The sequence below is a fragment of the Scyliorhinus torazame genome, chromosome 1 (assembly GCF_047496885.1).
Source record: "Scyliorhinus torazame isolate Kashiwa2021f chromosome 1, sScyTor2.1, whole genome shotgun sequence".
In the NCBI taxonomy this organism is placed as follows: domain Eukaryota; kingdom Metazoa; phylum Chordata; class Chondrichthyes; order Carcharhiniformes; family Scyliorhinidae; genus Scyliorhinus; species Scyliorhinus torazame.
This window is the reverse complement of record NC_092707.1, coordinates 183,813,917-183,834,441: the sequence shown is the minus strand read 5'-3', so window position 1 is coordinate 183,834,441 and position 20,525 is coordinate 183,813,917. Positions and strand designations below refer to the sequence as shown.

At 48.4% G+C, this 20,525-nt stretch overlaps 1 protein-coding gene across 5 annotated transcripts in view; it reads right to left on the bottom strand.

Moving 5' to 3' along the window:
* Positions 1–20,525, bottom strand: part of LOC140418151 (zinc finger MYM-type protein 4-like) — a 397,827-nt gene that overhangs the window by 186,899 nt on the left and 190,403 nt on the right. The window contains exon 1 of one of the 5 annotated variants that reach the window (XM_072501593.1): positions 3,139–3,234. The exons of the other annotated variants lie outside the window; for them this stretch is intronic. Coding sequence (XP_072357694.1) covers positions 3,139–3,201 — 63 coding nt within the window. The 5' untranslated portion in view covers positions 3,202–3,234. Of the gene's footprint in view, positions 1–3,138; positions 3,235–20,525 lie in introns of those variants that run through there. 5 annotated transcript variants of the gene reach the window in all.

The following is a 20,525-nucleotide window of genomic DNA, read 5'->3' as shown; positions in this document are numbered from 1 at the left end:
AACTTGGCTTTTAAACTCTGCTCACCAACACAGAAGTTCAAGTGGACTCTGCATTCAAAATATGCTTTCTCTAGTCAGCTTGTTCTAAACCAAACTGCATGAATACAGAACTGCAACCATGGACCTACTGTAACACTGTAATTAACTTTTGGTTGCCCCTCGCTTTTTCCCTGTTGGTTATCTCACAGGCAGCTTGGTCATATTTACCAGAAATCTCATTCTTAAAGGGTCCATCAGCTCATCATAAAACTAAGTTTGTTCCCCCAAAAGCACATGGGCCATCATACACTCCAAAGACATTTCAGAATGACCTTTCAGATAAGATGTTAAACCTAAATACCATTTGCTCTCTCAGGTGGGCGTAAAACATCAACACTTTTCAAAGAGGAGCAGGGGAGCTCTCCTGGTCAACACCTATCCTTCAATCAACGCCACTAAACAGGCTTTTGGATCATCACACTGTTCGTGGAAGCTTGTTGTGTGGTACACTGACTTCCACATTTCCCACAGCAGTGACTTCAGTTCCGAAAGTATTTAATTGGCTGTCAAGTGCTCTGGTTGTGAGGTCATCAAAGACAATAGAATTCAAGTTCTCTCTTTACATGAACAAATTAATTAAGCTTTAGATATGGGACCTGAATATTAGAAATACACAGTTTCCACTAATCGTGAAGTATACACCATAATCACAGTTCATTTAATTTTAAGAGCAGTCTGTGGTTTCTGGACAAGAAATTTGATGAATGGAGGATTTTAGGAATATTGGTGTCTACATATTGGGACAATTTAAGGGTTAAAAGCCTGGGGTTACAGTGTGTTCCACTGCAGTGGTCAAATATTTTGTTTTGCTTCCAGGAAACAGCAGGTGAAATTGACCAGAGGAATGTTTTGAGTGGGGAAGTCCCTGGGGCTATTATGTGCTTTTGCAACATGCTGAAATAATTTGTTTTACGACTTGGGGAGATGCGATAATTGATGGGTGGAACCCAGGAATGCAGAGAGGCAGTTATTTTGGAGAAGGCTCTGGGAGAGAGAGGAGCTGAATTCTGATCTGCCTGATGCAGAGTCCACAATTCTCTAACAGTAGGATAGTTATAAAAGAGTAATAATATGTAAAGCAGAACAGTCGTGTTTGTGGACTAGGGAGATGCTGAAACATGTCAGGTGAACCAGCTTTTTAAAGACAATCAGTCAAGAGTCTGAAGGGGTTCTAACAGGAGTCCAAATCTGTTTAATAAAGTATTACTCTATGCCATGTTAATGGAAGGTAGATTGAGAGCTATATGTTTCTTGTTGTTTCGTGGGAAATGAGGTAGTGTTAAAGGGTAATCGGAAGCGGTTTCTTTTTTGGGAGCGAAGCTAAAAGTTCATTATATTGTCTTAAAAATACCAAAACCCGGGCCGACACGGTGGCACAGTGGTAAGTGCTGCTGCCTCATGGCACCTAGGACCCGAGTTTGATCCCGGCCCCGGGTCACTATCAGTGTCGAGTTTGCACATTCTCCAGGTGTCTGCCTGTGACTCACCCCCACAACCCAAAGATGTGCCATGCTAAATTGCCCCATAATTGGAAAAAAAGAATTGGGTGCTTTAAATTTAAAAAAAACCAAAGCCCTAATTCTTCATGCAATCACTCCTGGAGCGAATCATTCTTTCCAATCTTACAAATAAAACTAAAATGCTGGGGTTTCAGTCCAGAGTCAGAGCTGCTGTTGGGGACTGGTCTCGAATCGGACTAAAATCACAAATGTTAATTTCCTACTAAACAGGAGCTCTTGATCCTAGGTGAAGCTTGCTTAATCGATTAAATATTTCTAAAGACCACAAATTCAAATTTCTTGCCATACAAAGAAGCCAATTGTGTGTATTTGCTTACATTTTGTCTAATGGACATGTAGATCTGACTACTTGTGAATTGAATTATTACTGTAAATAATTTGGGATAAAATTATTGGGATTCACTCATCCATAAACATGTTTAGACTTTGCATATGCCATTTTATCAATTCAATTTACAAACATAAAATTAAATATCTCCAAAATCTTATTCATTTTTATCATGACTCTGAAAAGTCAGATAGCAGTCGAAGACAGCTTAATCCAGCAAAATGGTTATTACACATAACACAATTGCTAATCCTCTTTTTCCACCATTGTGAAAGAGAAGATTACAGGAAAGGTACAGCAATGGTAATGTAGAGAAAAGGGTTCACGGATGGGAGCACTGTGAAAGTTAAAACCCAAAATTGCAACAATAGTGTCTGTGCAAACTTAGCACCGCCAACCCAAAATACCCCTCCGATCTGAGAGTAGATTTCCCACAATTAAAGACACAGAACCTCAAGTACAATAGCAGCTGCCTTATAAAAACATTCAAAGTTTCGGAATATTGAATGACATACGGGCTAAAGTTTGCCTCCTTTTAAAGTTTTGATACAAATGTACACGCACCTTAGCAAATATCACCAGTGAACAGTAAAAATCAATGGGCACTGCGTCGATTTCTGCGTTTCAAAACAATGTGCCGAGTCTTGAGAAATAAATCCCTCTCCCCACGCCGTCCCGCAACCTCTCTCTCCCAGACAAAAGCAGGACCACTTAACATGGGCCACACCAAGTCACTATCGCGATATCAAAATCCCCACACAAAGTTCCACCTTGTGCCATTTATGAGATACATACAGAAATATCCATAAAATAAACGCTGCAAAAAGACTCTGAGCCCACGCACCACTTAAGTCGAGATGTTAAATTTGTAAGAAGATGCGGTCAGCAAAGAGTTTCATACCCCACAGGAGTAAATAATAATGCAACTACGCGGATTCAAACGGTTGGGGGGGGGGGGGGGGCTCGGAGCCTTCCCTCTCGACACCGAAGGCCTCGCATGTGTTTGTGTCTCTGATTGACTGACAAGTGCGCCCCACTCCCCCAAATAATATTCCACCCTCTCCCTCCGCGGCAGACCACTCGCCTCAATGCCCTCACCCAGTCACCCCCCCCACCCAAAGTATTTCCATGTCTCGGTTTGAGATTTGTTTTATATCTATCCTCCGCCAGCCCGCAACAAAAATATAACGGAATAATAGCGCCCAGTGGTTTGGCGGGGGAAGGCGAAGGCGGCGGATTTGCCAAACCTACCGTGTGCGCCGAGGTTGTGCATCTGGCGGCGCAGATCTCCTCCGGCTCTCTCGGGTCCGCCATGTTGGTGGCACCAACATCAGAATGTCACGCAGACGCACGCATGCACAGCCGAGCGCGCGTACGTCATGACGTTCGCCACCCCTTGCGTCACGCGCACAACGTCGGGATGATGTCCGTCAGGCGGAGGGGCGGGGCCAGGGCTGCCCATGCGTTGCCCCCGCGTGGGGGTGGGGAGCAGATCACGCGGGAACTCAATTTTGTTTCTTCCCGCCCTTTGGAGAGGGAGAGAGGGTGACCCTGTTCTGAAGTGAAGTCAGCACCAAATACTGGGGTTGTTCCAGGGAGATGGGGGCCCATCCATCTATCTATAATTAGCCATAGTCCACAAGGGGCTCTAGGCATCTTAAAAAAAACATACATGCGAATTAGGAGTAGGAGTAGGCCATTGGGTTCCTCAAGCCTTTCCAGCCATTCGACAGGTCATGGCTGATCTAATTGCGGCCTCGTCATTGTCATTCCTGGCCATCCCTCTGTTCGAGTTTCTAATGTCATACCTGTGCCACCCAGTCCTTCTCTGACCTGGCCTGTTCTTTATCCTGATATTGCACCTTCCATTGTCACTGGCACCAGTCTCTCTTACTGCGCCGTCTCCACTGAAAAGTTTCTCAATTTCCACTTCTTCCCTTCAACTAAAAGCCTGCAAAAGATGCTAAGATTGATTTGCTGCGGACAAATTCAACGGGTGCTGGAATGGGGGGTGGCAGTGGCTCAAAAACACACACATGGGAGGCATTCGGTGTCGAGAAGAAAGACTCCAATCGCCCTGCCACCCACTGCTCTCGAAGTTTGAATTTGCATAGTCGCCATAGAAGAGTCACATTGAACTCAAAATCGTCACTCTGTTTATCCACGGATGCTGCCAGACGTACTTGGAATTTCAAGAACTCTCCCTTTTTATTTCAGATCTCCAGCATCATGAGTGTTTTGCTCACCATGGGTTCTTTGTTTTGTCCAGCTGATTTTAAGGACTGTTCAACAGAGCAACATTTCAAGAGTTATAATCCTCTTTTCATTAGGCCCCTTGAGCTTCCAGCTCTCACACCCATACAGCACAATGCTCCATATTAGGGATTTTGCAAGTTGGTTTTTCAAATGCAGACCAATGTTGGGTGTCGTCCATACTTCATTCAGTAGATAAGTTGTAGAGCAGGCAATTACTAGCCTTATCTTGATTTTAATGCTGTTACACCTGTAAATGTGCTGGGTTCCTGAAACACTAACAAGAAAGACTTATAACAAACAGTAGTGTATTCACTAGCTGAGCAGCTATTTCATGGCACGGTGGCACAGTGGCTAGCACTGCTGTCTCACAGCGCCTGGGAGCCAAGTTCAATTCCGCTTTGGGTCACTGTGGAGTTTGTACATTCTCTCCATGTCTGCATAGGTTTTCTCCGGGTGCTCCGGTTTCCTCTCAGTCCAAAGATGCGCAGATTAGATGGATTGGCTATGTTAAATTACCACTCAGTATTCAAAAGGTTAGATGGGGTTATTGGGTTTCGGGGATAGGGTGGATTGTGGGCCTGAATGAGGTGTTCTTTGAGAGGGGTGGTGCAGACTCGATGGGCCAAATGGCCTTCTTCTGCACTGTAATGATTCTATGATTCTATGCTTGTACTCTGCCCATGCTCCTGGGAAGAACTCCCACGCTCCCAGCATGTGACTCTATTTGTAGCCGCGTTATCATGTGACCACTCGGTCTACAGCTTCCCCGTTTATTTGGGACAATTGGTGGCATGAGATATAACAGTGTGCACAAGTGTAAACTGTACACAGACTATTCTGTAACATACAAATTAAACAGGCTAACAATGCATAACTATTTACATATGGTGATGCATGGATTTAGCTGTTGCAGCTGGTGCATAACTCATCGCCTCTCCTTTCTGCACCCCACGCTCTCTTTTCATTGTAGAAAGATGAGATTAGAAAGCCAGTTATAGACTAGTTGGTAATATAGGCCTAGAATCTTGTGTTCAGTCGTTCAGATACTCTAAGCGTGTGGTTATGCTGACTGGTGGGGTGTTGTAGAGTGAAGACTTCTGGCTGCTCATGCTGGTGAGATCTTCTGGTCCTGTTAATGGCGCAAACCCGCCACAATTTTCCCAGCGACGTGCAGTGGATTCAATGGAAAGACCCATTAACTGTGGTGGGACCAGAAGATCCCGCCGCCAGCCAATGGTATGCTGCCTCCTGCCACCAAGAAACACATTGTGGGGAGACGAGGGAATCTCGCCCATAGTCTTTCTCAGTCCGGTATCCTCAGTGTGGACGACCTGGAACATTCCATCAGTATGCTTGGTGAGTGTAAGGCTCACTGCGTTGGCCTCTGGAGGAGACTGCATGTCGACTGGTGTTGGGAGCCTGTGTCATAGGCCGGATAACTGGAGTACTGTGGTATCTGTTGGTTTTGGTTCCAACACCTGTAGGAGGTGACGGTGATTGCGTAAGTAGTGAGCACCATCCAGGGCTACCATATAAATGTTCAGTTGCGGGGTATGTCTATCTACCAATGCCAACTTGTCATGGCCATGTGCAGTCTGAAACCTGACAGTTTGACCAGGTGTTAAAGGGCCAAGTTGGCATTTTATAGTGCATTTTGCTTCTCAATCAATGTTGCATGAGGGCACCATTCACGTTGGTTTCAAATTTGGGCTGCAGTAGAGCCTTAGCAGTAGGAATCATAGTCCTAGTGCGTCTGGAAAAGAGTCAATGTGCAGGACCTGTTGTGGTGGTGTTTGCAGGTTGAGGAGTACAGCATAGTAGTCACATTCCTCCAGAAGATGCTTGGCTGACCATGCCACCTATTCCGCCAGACCATTTGACTGTGGGTATGATATGCTCAAAGCCCCATATGTTTGCAAAGTCTAGAAATTCAATGCCTATGAAAGGGGGAACGTTGTCTGTCATGAGCCTCGGGGATGCTGTGTGTGGTGAAGTGTTTTGCAAATACTTATGTTTCCCGGCTAAAATCTCTGCTGTTTTCTGAATGTTCATTTCACTTGCAGATGCTAATGGCTATTGGTAATGTCAGATTTTTCTCTTGCAGCAGCTGCTTGCGGACTAGAACACTGTGGATCCCGCAGACTATTCGATCCCTGACTAACTCATTGATGAGGGTGCCAAATGGACATTTGTTTGCTAAGGTTTTCAAGGTGGCCCCATAGAATTATATTGATTCATCTGTTCTTTGGTTAGTTGAATTAAACACATGTCTGCTGAGGATTATATTTTTTACTGCAAATCCTTTTTAGAATTATTTCAGGGTCCTAATTTTCTTCCTCCATCTGAAAACAAGCAACTCAAATTTCCCGATGGCCTCGGGGCCTGCTAAGTTTAATAAGGTGTAGGCTTGTGCCTTTTTGACTTGACAGATAATGCAGCACGACAGTAAATATGCAACTCCTTCTCAAACTTTTCCCAATTGTCTGCAATGTTTTCATCAAAACCAAGTGGATTGACGCGGTGAAGTCCTTGTGCCATACTCCTGACATTATATAAATATGTTGGGTTACTGAAACACTTATTACAAGGACTTATTATAAACAGTTGTTTATTCACTATCTGAGCAGCTACTTCATGCTTGTAATCTGCCCCCGCTCCAGGAAGAACTTCCACACTCTCGACAGGTGGGCCCTTTGTTTAGCCATGTAATCACTTGACCACTCGGTCTACAATACCCATTTGTTGTCACCCTCAGAAATTAAAATTGATCTATATTCTCAATGGCTGCAGACTGAATTGTCGCACTGCTCTCACCGTGAATTGCAATCAAGTGCGACTTGTTGCTTTTGAGCTCAACCCAAATTTCAGCTTTGAATCTCTCAGCTCTTGGACCATCACACATAGTTCCTGTTTGTCTTTGGCCAATAAGATGGTGTCATCAGCACATCTGATGTTTCCAGATATTATGTCCACCAATACTGGCCCCAAGATGTTCTAGGAGAACAGAGCCAACTTCTGTTATGACTTTGTCCCAGTGTTACCCACCCTCAGGACCAAACAAAAGTGCCCCCTTTAACTTGAAGAGAACTGAAACACAAAACCAAAGGAGAGCTTGTAGTGCTTTTCTTGAGCAGTGGACATCTCAAAGTGTTTTACAGGCAATGAAGTACTTTTGAACTGCAGTTCCTGTTGTACCGAAGGAAACGTGGTAGCCAGTTTGCGCTCAGCAAAACTCCACAAACGGGAATATGTTTTCTGTGATGTTGATAGATGGATAAATATCGGCCAGGGCACCGGGGAGAACTCCCTTCTTGTCCTTCAAAATAACCACAAGAATCATTTGCATCCACCCAAGCAGTCAGTTGGAACATGGGTTTAATGTCGCATCCGAAAGCTGACACCTCCAACAGTGCAATGCTCGCCCAATACTGCACCAGAGTAGCTTGATTGATATACTGATACTCTGAAGTGGGACATGACTTTGTGACTCACAGGCAAGAATGCTACCAGCTGAACCACAGCTGTAAACCAGAGACTTTGATCAACCAGACTGCTGGGAGGAAGGCCTGCTGCAGAGAGCTCATCATCCGAAGCAAGGATGCTTATCTTTTTACCTTAATCCTTATTATTTTACCCCTTTCCACCCCTCTGTGTTTGTCTGTCTTATTTGTTTGGTTATAGGGTGGGACAGTTAAAGGGGGTAGAAGGCTTGCTTGTTATCCAGCTGTAATCACTGCACATTTCATTTTATTTCTGTTATAAATAAACAGTAACTGTGTTTCAACTTACAAAGCTGGTAAGAACTTCCGGTGGTGGCCTGTAGGAGAAGGTCACACACTAGGTAGCTCCCGCCAGGATTCTTGGTTTTTTGGGGTTCTTTTTGCCCGGAGCCAGGAGAAATTTGGCAAACAGACTCGGCCCATCTCAAGGATTAGTCAGCCTGTCGAGGAAAGAATGTCGAAAATCTCAAAAAAATGCTGGTGGAGATCCTTCAACTGATTAGGGGGCCCACATGGCTCATCTGAAGGAAAGATGGCGGATACAACTCCAGCGGGTGCGACGGCTCCCATTACGGTGGATGTACTGATGAGGTACTGGCTTCCAAGTTTGAGAAACAGTTTGGGAAGCACTGCAAGAGACAAGGGCAGGTGATGATGGAAACCCTCAAAAAGTCAATTGAGGAGGTGCTTGGTTTGATTCGGGAGAAGATGGAGTACACCTCGGAGGCTGTGAAGGAACACTGAGAGGTGTTGAAAGGAGTGGAGGAAACATTGTTGAGGAATAGCAATCAAATTGCCTCATTGGAGGTTGAGATCACGGTGGGGATGAAAGTGGATGGCCTGGAGAACAGGTAAAGGAGACAAAACCTCAGAATCATGGGGTTGCCAGAGGGTTCGAGTATTTTTCGAGTAAATTCCACTGAGTATTTTTCTCAGATGTGGGGAAAGCTGGTTGGGGGGGGATGGGGGGGGGGGGGGGGGGGGGGGGGGGGCTAGGGGTGGTGGAAGACAGATGTCCCCTCCAGGGTTGGATAGGGTGTACCGAACACTCCGACTGAAGTCCAGGGCTAATGAGCCAACCCGGGCAATGGTTGTAAGATTCCACAGCTTCCGAGAGGAGAGTCCTGAAGTGGGCCAAAGACAACCAGGACTCGAGACGGGAAGGGAGTGCCTCCGGATATATCAAGATGTTGGAACGGAGCTGGGGAAGAGACGGAAAGCCTATAATAAAGCTAAGGCAGCATTATGCCAGAGTGGAGTGAGGCTGTACCCAGCAAGGCTGCGGGTTATCTATCAGCCAAAAGATCACTATTTCATTATGGGCCGGAGGCGGAAGCCTTTGTTAAAGAACATACAGTCGGACTTCCGTCAGCTGATGCCGGAATCAGGAAACGCGATTGGGTTGAGTATCAGTTCCGATGCCGAAATCATGGCGGGCTCCAGTTTCACGCAAAATCGCAATTCTTCAGTGCCTCGACAGTGGGATCGATGTGTTCCAGAACGCATGTACAGTAAATGCTGTTGGCATATCATTAGCGGGCCTGACGCACTATTCTCCGTGGCCTCCGGGATTTTCTCCCTCCACTGGTGTGAATTCACGATGGTGAGATTCACTTGTGCTTTTAAAAATCATGAAACAGGGCCGTGGCTGCTGAGGGCGAGAGAGGGGGTACGGAAAGTGTCCAACATCGCCATAGTTTGCTGACAGTTGTGCCACTGGCCGGGGGCTTCTGCCTGTGCTGAGGGGAGTAGCGGAGGGTGGTTGTGGTAAACCACTATGTTCTTATATTAAGGGTTGTACGGTAGAACCTGCACTACAGGTTCACCTGGGCCCCTGCATGCTAGCTCCGCCCAGGAGCCGGGTTATAAATATGCGTAACCTCCTGCTCGCAGCCATTTCGTCAGCTGCTGTAGGAGGCAACACATCTGATACTAATAAAGCCTCAGTTTGAATTCAACTTAGTCTCCAGCCAAATTGATCGTGCCTCAATTTATTAGTATCAGATTCAGAAGATGGACCTCCGGATTAGACCAGATCGACTGCAGCTGGATCCACACGCAAGCGACACCAGAAAGGACTTTCAGCATTGGCTAGCTTGTTTTGAAGCGTATATCAACGCGGCGCCGACCCCTGTTCCAGAGGCTCAGAAGATTCAAATTCTGTACTCCAGACTCAGCTCTAAAGTCTTCCCGCTGATCCAGGATGCGCCCAATTATGCTGATGCTATGACTCGACTCAAAGAAAATTGTGAGCAGAAGACGAACACGCTCTTCGCCAGACACGCGCTCGCAACGCGTACTCAACTACCTGGTGAGTCAATCGAGGACTTCTGGAGGGCCCTGACCCCACTAGTGCGGGACTGTGACTGCCAGGACGTTACAACTAAGGGGCACTCAGATCTCCTTATGAGGGATGCTTTTGTAACTGGGTATGGGTCCGATGTTATCAGGCAGCGGCTCCTAGAAGGGGCCACGCGCGACCTCGCAGAGACTAAAACACTAGCGCTTTCCATGACAGTAGCCCTGCGCAATGTACAGTCCTATGCCCCCAACCGCGCGGCCCTCTCCTCCTACGCTTCATGGGCCCCACAGGCAGCCGCCCCAGCGGGGCTGCTACCCACCCAATACGCCTGCGCTACGTGCCAGCCAGTGATCTCCGGGGGGCCCCGATGCTATTTCTGCGGCCAACAAAGACACCCCCGCCAACGCTGCCTGGCCCGCACTGCCCTTTGTAAGGACTGCGGGAAGAAGGGCCACTACGCAGCGGCAGCGGTCGCCCCCCCCGCCCCCCCGCCCCCGGTCATGGACAATGGCCGCCGCTATCCTCCCCTCCTCCCCAGGCCATGTGCAAGCAATGGGTGCCGCCATCTTCTCCCCCGCACAACACGTGCGTTCCATGGGCGCCGCCATTTTGTGATCCCCAGGACTTCCGGGCACCGCCATCTTGTTCACCCCGCAGCACATGGAGACCAACGACATTTCAGGACCCCAACTCAGCAGCCACCTCACTACCTGACGACCAACCATGACTCGCATCCATGGCAATCGACCAATCCCGACCACAAACCCTGACCAACGCATCCACCAGCGTGAAAGTCAACGGCCATGTAACCTCCTGCCTACTGGACTCCGGGAGCACCGAGAGCTTTGGACATCCAAATACGGTAAGGCGCTGCTCCCTTAAGGTACACCCTACCAATCAAAATATCACCCTGGCCTCCGGATCCCATCGCGTAGCGATCCGGGGGTACTGCACGGTCACGCAGTCACGGTCCAAGGCATAGAGTTCCACGGTTTTCGCCTCTACATCCTCTCTAACCTCTGCGCTGCACTTATCCTCGGCCTGGATTTTCAGTGCAACCTCCAGAGCCTGACCCTTAAATTCGGCGGACTCTTACCACCCCTCACTGTGTGCGGCCTCACGACCCTAAAGGTCGATCCGTCTTCCCTCTTTGCCAATCTAACTCCAGATTGCAAACCCATCGCCACCAGGAGCAGACAGTACAGAACCCAGGATACGGCCTTCATCAGGTCCGAGGTCCAGCGGTTGCTTCGGGAGGGAGTCATCGAGGCCAGCAGCAGCCCCTGGAGAGCTCAAGTGGTAGTGGTTAAGTCTGGGGAGAAAAACCGAATGGTCGTGGACTACAGTCAGACCATCAACAGGTACACGCAGCTCGACGCGTACCCCCAGCCCGACGCGTACCCCCTCCCACACATATCTGACATGGTTAACCAGATTGCACAGTACCGGGTCTTCTCAACGGTGGGCCTGAAATCCACTTACCATCAGCTCCCCATCCGTAAATCGGACCGGCCATACACTGCCTTCAAGGCAGACGGCCGGCTATATAACTGCCTTCGGGTCCCCTTCGGCGTCACCAATGGGGTTTCGGTCTTCCAAAGGAAGATGGACCGAGTGGTCGATCGGTACGGCTTGCGGGCCACGTTTCCGTACCTAGACAATGTGACCATCTGCGGCCATGATCAGCAGGACCACGACGCCAACCTTGCTAAATTTCTCCGCACCGCCACTCTCCTCAACCTCACGTATAACAAGGAGAAGTGTGTGATCTGTACAAACCGCTTAGCCATCCTCGGCTACGTGGTCCAGAACGGAGTTCTGGGGCCCGATCCTGACCGCATGCGCCCCCTCATGGAGCTTCCCCTCCCCCACTGCCCTCAAACGCTGCCTGGGGCTCTTCTCGTATTACGCTCAGTGGGTCCCAAACTATGCGGACAAGGCCCGCCCACTCATACAGTCTACTCATTTCCCCCCGACGGCTGAGGCCCAACAGGCTTTCGCCCGGATCAGAGCTGATATTGCCAAAGCTGGAATGCACACTGTAGACGAAACACTTCCTTTCCAAGTAAAAACGACGCATCGGACGTCGCCCTTGCCGCCACCCTCAACCAGGCAGGCAGGCCCGTGGCATTCTTTTCCCGCACCCTCCATGCCTCCGAAATTCGGCATTCATCCGTCGAAAAGGAGACCCAGGCTATCATTGAGGCTGTGCAACATTGGAGGCATTACCTGGCCGGCAGGAGATTCAATCTCCTCACTGACCAACAGTCGGTTGCCTTCATGTTCAACAACACACAGCGGGGCAAGATCAAAAATGGCAAAATCTTGCGGTGGAGAATCGAGCTCTCCACCTATAACTACGAGATTAAGTATCGTCCTGGCAAACTCAACGACCTCCCAGACGCCCTATCCCGAGGTACATGTGCCAGCGCACAGGTAGACCGACTCCGGGCCCTGCACCACAGCCTTTGTCACCCAGGGGTCACTCGGTTGTACCACTTCATTAAGGTACGAAATTTGCCCTACTCCGTCGAGGAAGTAAGGACGATCACCAAGGACTGCCAGGTCTGTGCGGAGTGCAAACCGCACGTCTACCGGCCAGACCGCGCGCACCTGGTGAAGGCCTCCCGCCCCTTTGAACGCCTCAGCGTGGATTTCAGCCCCCTCCCCTCCTCCGACCGACACACGCATTTCCTCAGTGTGATCGATGAATACTCCCATTTTCCCTTCGCCATCCCATGCCCCGACATGACGTCTGCCACCATCATTAAAGCCCTTAATTCTATCTTCACTCTGTTCTGCTTCCCCGCCTACATCCAAAGTGACAGGGGACCCTCATTCATGAGTGATGAGCTACGTCAGTTCATGCTCAGCAGGGGTATCACCTCCAGCAGAACGACGAGCTACAACCCCCAGGGAAACGGACAGGTAGAAAGGGAGAATGGGACGGTATGGAGGGCCGTCCAGCTGGCCCTACGGTCCAGAAATCTCCCGGCCTCCCGCTGGCAAGAGGTCCTCCCTGATGCACTACATTCCATTCACTCATTACTCTGCACTGCTGCTAACAGTACACCGCATGAACGTCTTTTTGCCTTCCCCAGGAAGTCCACATCCGGGGTATCACTTCCAACTTGGCTCACAGCTCCGGAAACCGTGCTTCTCCGTAAACATGTGCGGCTCCACAAGGCGGATCCGTTGGTGGAAAGGGTGCACCTGCTCCACGCAAACCCACAGTACGCCTACGTGGTGTTCCCCGACGGCCGCCAGGATACCGTCTCCCTCAGGGACTTAGCACCAGCAGGTTCCACATCCACACCACCCCCGCCGCCCCTGGCACCACCCTCCCCTCCCCGCCGCCCCCATCACCCCCCCCAGGACTGTCCGTCCTCCCCCTGCCCACCCCCGTTGATGAAGAGGATTTCGGCACGCTCCCGGAGTCAACTTCGACCACGACAGCACCAACATCACCGGCTCCACTTCGTCGATCTCAAAGGACCATCAAGGCACCGGACCGGCTGACCAGAGACACTTTTTTACTGTTCTGTAAATATTAAAGATTGCGAATTGTATATAGTTATCCACCAACCCCACCGGACTCAATTTCAACAGGGGGTGAATGTGGTAAACCACTGTGTTCTTATATTAAGGGTTGTACTGTAGAACCTGCACTAAAGGTTCACCTGGGCCCCTGCATGCTAGCTCCGCCCAGGAGCCGGGTTATGAATATGCATGACCTCCTGCTCGCAGCCATTTCGTCAGCTGCTGTGGGAGGCCACACATCTGATACTAATAAAGCCTCAGTTTGAATTCAACTTCGTCTCCGGTCAAATTGATCGTGCCTCAGTGGTCAGAAGGTGGGCTGTAGGGTCGGGGTGGACGGGCAAGGAGCACCATTGCCACGGCTTACAAGTCAGCCATTCAGCTACGCAAGCTGCTGACAACCCACTGTGAACTTAGGACCACGGGTCGTATGGGTAACCCCCCAGGACACCCACCTCGGTGCCCTCTGGCCCCAGGCGACACATCAGTGGGATGGGCATGTTCCAGCGCAACCCGTGCCATCTTGTTGGCTGGAATGTGTGTGTGTGGTGAGTGAAGTGTGTACTTGCGGCTGCAGATTGTCAATCACAGATCACAAATCCCGCACCCTTTCTCATTGGAATCAATTTGTGTTCCGCGCGGCCGGTGCTAGCCTCTCCACATTCACTGAATTGGTCCAGGTGCAGCGGCAGTTTTCGTGGAAGTCCAAGAATCCTGCCCCGGTGTCAATACTTAGTCCTGAGGAATGCAGAGTCCTGCCGCTGGTCACAGTTGGACACAGTTAAAGGGGTTCTGTGGGAACTGTTCCGGATGTTGATGAAATGGGTTTGTTTGGCATTTCCTGTATACTGTATATATGTTGTTATTCGGGATTTGCATATGTTATATGGGGAGGGATGGGGGTCATGGTTTTCTTTTACTCGTTCATCGGATGTCACGGTCCCTGAGAGCATTTAAGAGTCAACCACATTACCGTAGATCTGGAGTCACATGTACGCCAGACTAGTTAAAGATGACATATTTCCTTCCCTAAAGTGAACCACATGAGTTTTTACGATAATTGACAATGATTTCATCAATAGACTTTTAATTCCGGATTTTTATTGAATCCAAATTTCACCATCTGCCATGGCAGGATTCAAACCTGGGTCTCTAGAGTATGACTCTGGGTTTTCGGATTACTAGTAAGAAGTTTTACAACACCAGGTTAAAGTCCAACAGGTTTGTTTTGATGTCACTAGCTTTCGGAGCGCTACTCCTTCCTCAGGTGAGGAAGGAGCAGCGCTCCGAAAGCTATTGACATCGAAACAAACCTGTTGGACTTTAACCTGGTGTTGTAAAACTTCTTACTGTGCTCACCCTAGTCCAACACCGGCATCTCCACATTTTGGATTACTAGTCCAGCAACAATACCACTACACCACTGCCTTCTCCTATAGTAATAGTAATGGAACTACATGGTCCCTGGTGGGAATTTTAGCATTGCAGTGGTGTTGGACTTTGATTTTTACATATGTAACGGGGACAGTCTAGGGAACTTCATTTCTCTTTGTTTCTTAATATTCACCCTGAGTAGAGGCTACCTCGCCAGCAGCAAGGTTTTAGCTAATGAATGGGAATGCGGCGGGGGGAGTGGCTGCGGCCTGTTGGACCTGTTCAGATGGGGTTCAATGAGCCTAGCTTGTTCACTTGGTGGGGCGGTGGGGTTGGCAAGGTCAGAGCATTGTTCTTTGGGAGGTGATCAGCAGGTTCATGAGGTGTGGGGGGGGGGGGGGAGAGTGGAGGGGGGGGGGGGGGATTGGAGAGATTTATTTCTCGGACAGTGACTAGGGTTTTCTCTTTATGTCACCTTTTGGGTGGATTTGGCAGCCATCTTGGATGGGCCTTGGGCCTAGGTATAGATTTGGAAACATAGAAAATAGAAGCAGGAGGAGGCCATTCGACCTTTCGAGCCTGCTCCTCCATTCATTATGATCATGGCTGATCATCACGCACAATATCCTGATCCCGCCTTTCCCCATATCCTGTGATCCCTTTAGCCTAAGAGTGTTGGGGCAGCACGGTAGCACAAGTGACTAACACTGTGGCTTCACAGCGCCAGGGTCCCACGTTTGTTTCCCTGCTGGGTCACTGTCTGTGTGGAGTCAGCACGTTCTCCCCCTGTCTGCGTGGGTTTCCTCCGAGTGCTCCGGTTTCCTCCCACAGTCCAAAGATGTGCAGGTTAGGTGGATTGGCCATGATAAATTGCCTTTAGTGTTCAAAAGGTGAAGGGGGGGTTATCGGGTTATGGGGATAGGGTGGAAGTGGGTCAGTGCAGACTCGATGGGCCAAATGACCTCCTTCTGCACTGTATGTTCTATGTTCTTATATCTAATTCCTTCTTTTAATTACATAAAGTTTTGCCTCAACTACTTTCTGTGGTACAAATTCCACAGATTCACCACTCTCTGGGTGAAGAAATTTCTTCTCACCTTAGTCCAAAAAGATTCACTCCTTATCCTCAAACTATGGCCCTTAGTTCTGGATTCCCCCACCATTGGGAACATTCTTTCTGAATCTACCCTGTATAATCCTGTTAGAATTTTATAAGTTTCTGTGAGATCCCTACTCACTCTTCTAAACTCCAATGAATATAATCCTAACCAATTTAGTCTCTCCTCATATGACAGCCCGCCATTCCAGGAATCAGCATGGTAAATCTTTGCTGTCCTCCGTCCATAACAAGAACATCCTTTTTCAGATGTGGACACCAAAACTGCACACAATACTCCAAATATGGCCTCACCAATGCCATATACAATTGCAGTAAAACATCTCTATTCCTATATTCAAAATCTCTCGCTATGAAGGCCAATTTACCATTTGCCTTCTTTCCTGCCTGCTGTAACTGCGCGCTTATTTTCAGTGACACCAAGGTCTCACTGAGTGTCCACCGCTCGTAATTTACATCCATTCAAATAATAATCTGCTTTCCTATTTTTGCTACCAAAGCGGATAACCTCACATTCATCTACATTATACTGCATCTGCCATGCATCTGCCCACTCACTCACCCTTTGGAGCGGCAGGACATTGGATAGCACTGGCGCCGAGGTCCCAGGTTCGATCCGGGCTCTGGGTCACTGTCCGTGAGGAGTTTGCACATTCTCCCCGTGTTTGCGTGGGTTTCCCCACCACAACCCAAAGATGTGCAGGGTAGGTAAATTGGCCACGCTAAATTACCCCTTAATTGGAAAAATGAATTGGGTACTCTAACATTTTAATCAAAAAAAAAAAGATCCCTTTGAAGCAGCTCTCCATCCTCCTCACAGCTCACCCTCCCACCCAACTTCGTATCATCTGCAAATTTGGAGATAATACATTCAGTTCCTTATCCAAATCATTAATTTTTTTAACTGTTTTTATTAAGGCATTTGTGTGTATATATATAGATATATCAAACACAACCAGAACCAAAAAGAGAACAAACAGGAATTCACATAACAAATAAAAACACTCCACTGCCCCACCCCCTCTGCCGTTACCCGCCACCTACCCTACCTCCTTTTTTAATCCCAAAATCGCCCCCCACCCCCACACACACACCTGCTGACTTCTTAACTCTCATTGAAATAGTCGACAAACGGTGTCCATCTCCAGGCAAACCCCTCCACCGTCCCTCTCAAGGCTAACTTAATTTTTTCCAGCCTGAGGAAGTCCGTGAGGTCGCTCAACCACACCCCCGGTTTCGGCGGCCCCACGTCCCTCCATTCCAGCAAGTTCCGTCTCCGGGCTACCAGGGAGGCAAAGGCCAAAACATCGGCCGCTCTCGCCCCCTGGACTCCCGGGTCTTCCAATACTCCAAAAATCACCACTTCTGGCCAACCTTCACCCTCAGCACCTCAGACATAACGTCAGCAAACCGCTGCTAGAATCCCTCCAGTTTCAGACAGGCCCAAAACATGTGGACATGGTTCATGAGCGTCCAGCGCACCGCTCAAACCTATCCTCCACCCCCTCAAAAAACCCGCTGATTCTGGCCATCGTCATATGCCATGGGCCACCTTGAATTGAATAAGGCTAAGCTTAGCACACAAAGAGGATGTGTTCACTCTCCTCAGAGCCTCTTCCCACACCCCAGCCTCCAAATCCCCCACCATCTCTTCCTCCCATTTCCGCTTGACTTCTGCTATCGGGGTGCCCTCCCAGCCCATTTGCTCTTTGTAAATCTCCGAAACCCTGCCCGCATCAACCCCTGTTTTCGACACCACCTTCTCCTGCAACCCCGGGGGTTGGTAATCATGTTGGTAATGGATCCCAAGAACAGGAATTTGTGGAATGTCTAAGAGATGTTTTTTTGAAGCAGCTTGTGACAGAGCCTACGAGGGAACAGGCAATTCTGGATTTGGTGATGTGTAATGAGGCAGACTTGATTTGGGAACTTGCGGTGAAAAAACCCTTAGGGAGCAGTGATCACAATATGATAGAAATTAACCTGCAGTTTGAGAGGGAGAAGCTGGAATCAGATGTCATGATGTTACAATTAATTAAGGGTAACTACAAAGACATGAGGGAGGAGCTGGCCAGAGTTGATTGGAAAGGGAGCCTAGCAGGGAAGACAGTGGAACAGCAATGGCAGGAGTTTTTGGGGGTTATCCGGGAGGCACAACAGAAATTCATGCCAAGGAGGAGGAAACATGCTAAGGGGAGGACAAGGCATCCATGGCTGACCAGGGAAGTCAAGGATAGCATAAAATCAAAAGAAAAAGCATACAAAGTGGCGAGGGTTAGTGGGAAGCCAGAAGATTGGGAAGTCTTTAAAAGCGAGCAGCGGACACTAAAAAGCAATAAGGGGGGAGAAGATAAACTGAGAGTGTAAGCTAGCTAGTAATATAAAAGAAAATATCAAAAGTTTTTTTCAATATAAAAGGAAAGAGGGAGGCAAAAATAGACATTGGACCACTGAAAAAATGAGGTTGGAGAAGTAATAATAGGAAACAAAGAAATGGCAGAGGAACTGAATAGTTACTTTGCATCAGTCTTAATGGTGGTTGACACCAGTGGGATGCCACTGCTCAAGGAGAATCAGGGGCACAGGTTAGTGTAGTGGCCATCACTAAGGAGATGGTTCTGGGGAATCTGAAAGGTCTGAAGGTGAATAAATCTCCTGGACCAGATGGACTACACCCCAGGATTCTAAAAGAGATTGCTGAGGAGATTGTGGACGCATTGGTGGCGATCTTTCAGGAATCACTGGAGGCAGGGAGGGTCCCTTAGAGCTGGAAAGTAGCTAACGTAATACCACTGTTCAAGAAGGGAGGGAGGCAGAAAATGGGAAATTATAGGCCGGTTAGCCTGACTCTGGTCATTGGCAAGATTTTAGAGCCCATTATTAAAGATAAGATCACGGAGTACTTGTAAGTGCATGATAAAATAGGACAGAGTCAGCAATCCTTTGTCAAGGGGAGGTCATGTCTGACCAATCTGTTAGAGTTCTTTGAGGAGGTAACAAGGAAGTTAGACAAATCGAGCCAATGGACGTGATTTATTTAGATTTCCAGAAGGGCTTTGACAAGGTGCCGAAAAGGAGACTGTTAAATAAGTTAAGAGCCCATGGTGTTAAGGGTAAGACCCTGGCATGGATAGAGGATTGGCTGACTGGCAGAAGGCAGAGAATGGGGACAAAGTGGTCTTTTTCGTGATGGCAGCCAGTGACTAGTTGTGTGCCTGCCCCAGGGGTCGGTACTGGGACCACAACTTTTCACAATATACATTAATGATATGGAAGAAGGAACTGAGGGAACTATTGCTAAGTTTGCAGATGATACAAAGATCTGTAGAGGGACAGGTAGTATTGAGGAAGCAGGGGGGCTGCAGAAGGAGTTGAACAGGCTAGGAGAGTGGGCAAAGAAGTGGCAGATGGAATACAAAGTGGAAAAGTGTGAGGTTATGCACTTTGGAAGGAGAAATGGAAGCATAGACTATTTTCTAAATGAGGAAATGCTGAGGAAATCAGAAGCACAAAGGGACTTGGGAGTCCTTGTTCAAGATTCTCTTGAGGTTATGTAAAGGTTCAGTTGGCAGTTAGGAAGGCAAATGCAATGTTGGCATTCATGTCGAGAGGGCTAGAATACAAGAGCAGGGATGTAATTTTGAGGCTGTAGAAGGCTCTGGTCAGACCCCATTTGGAGTACTGTGAGCAGTTTTGGGCCCCGTATCTAAGGAATGATGTGCTGGCCTTGGAAAGGGTCCAGAAGAGGTTCACAAGAATGATCCCTGGAATAAAGAATTTGTCTTATGAGGAACGGTTGCAGACTCTTGGGTCCATACTCGTTGGACTTTAGAAGGATGAGGGGGGAACTTATTGAAACTTACAGGGTACTGCGAGGCCTGGATAGAGTGAATGTGGAGAGGATGTTTCCACTAATAGGAAAAACGAGAACCAGAGGGCACAATCTCAGATTAAAGGGACGATCCTTTAAAACAGCGATGAGGAGGAATTTCTTCAGCCAAAGGGTGGTGAATCTGTGGAACTCTTTGCCACAGAAGGCTGTGGAGGCCAAATCACTGAGTGTCTTTAAGACAGAGATAAATAGGTTCTTGATTAATAAAGGGATCAGGGGTTATGGAGAGAAGGCAGCACACTGGGGATAAGAAAAATATCAGCCATGATTGAATGGCAGGGCAGACCCGATGGGCCGAGTGGCATAATTCTGTTCCTATGTCTTATGATCTTATGGTCCGACGTCTCCCTTCCTACTTGTATTGGTGATTGAGCCCCTGGCTATGGATTTGAGGGCTTTGAGAAAGTGGAAGGTGATAATTGAGGTGGGACGGGCGTGGAGGAAATGTTGGAGAATAGGGTATCCCAGTCCACCGATGACTTACTGCTTTATGTGATTGACCCAGTCCCCACTATGTGTGATATAATGGAGCTACTGAAGAGCTTTGGCTCTTTTTCGGGATACAAGTTGAATCTGGGAAAGAGTGAGTATTTTCCGGTGGACCCCACAGGGATGGGAACCAACACGGGGGATGCTTCCATTTCACCTTGTCAGATC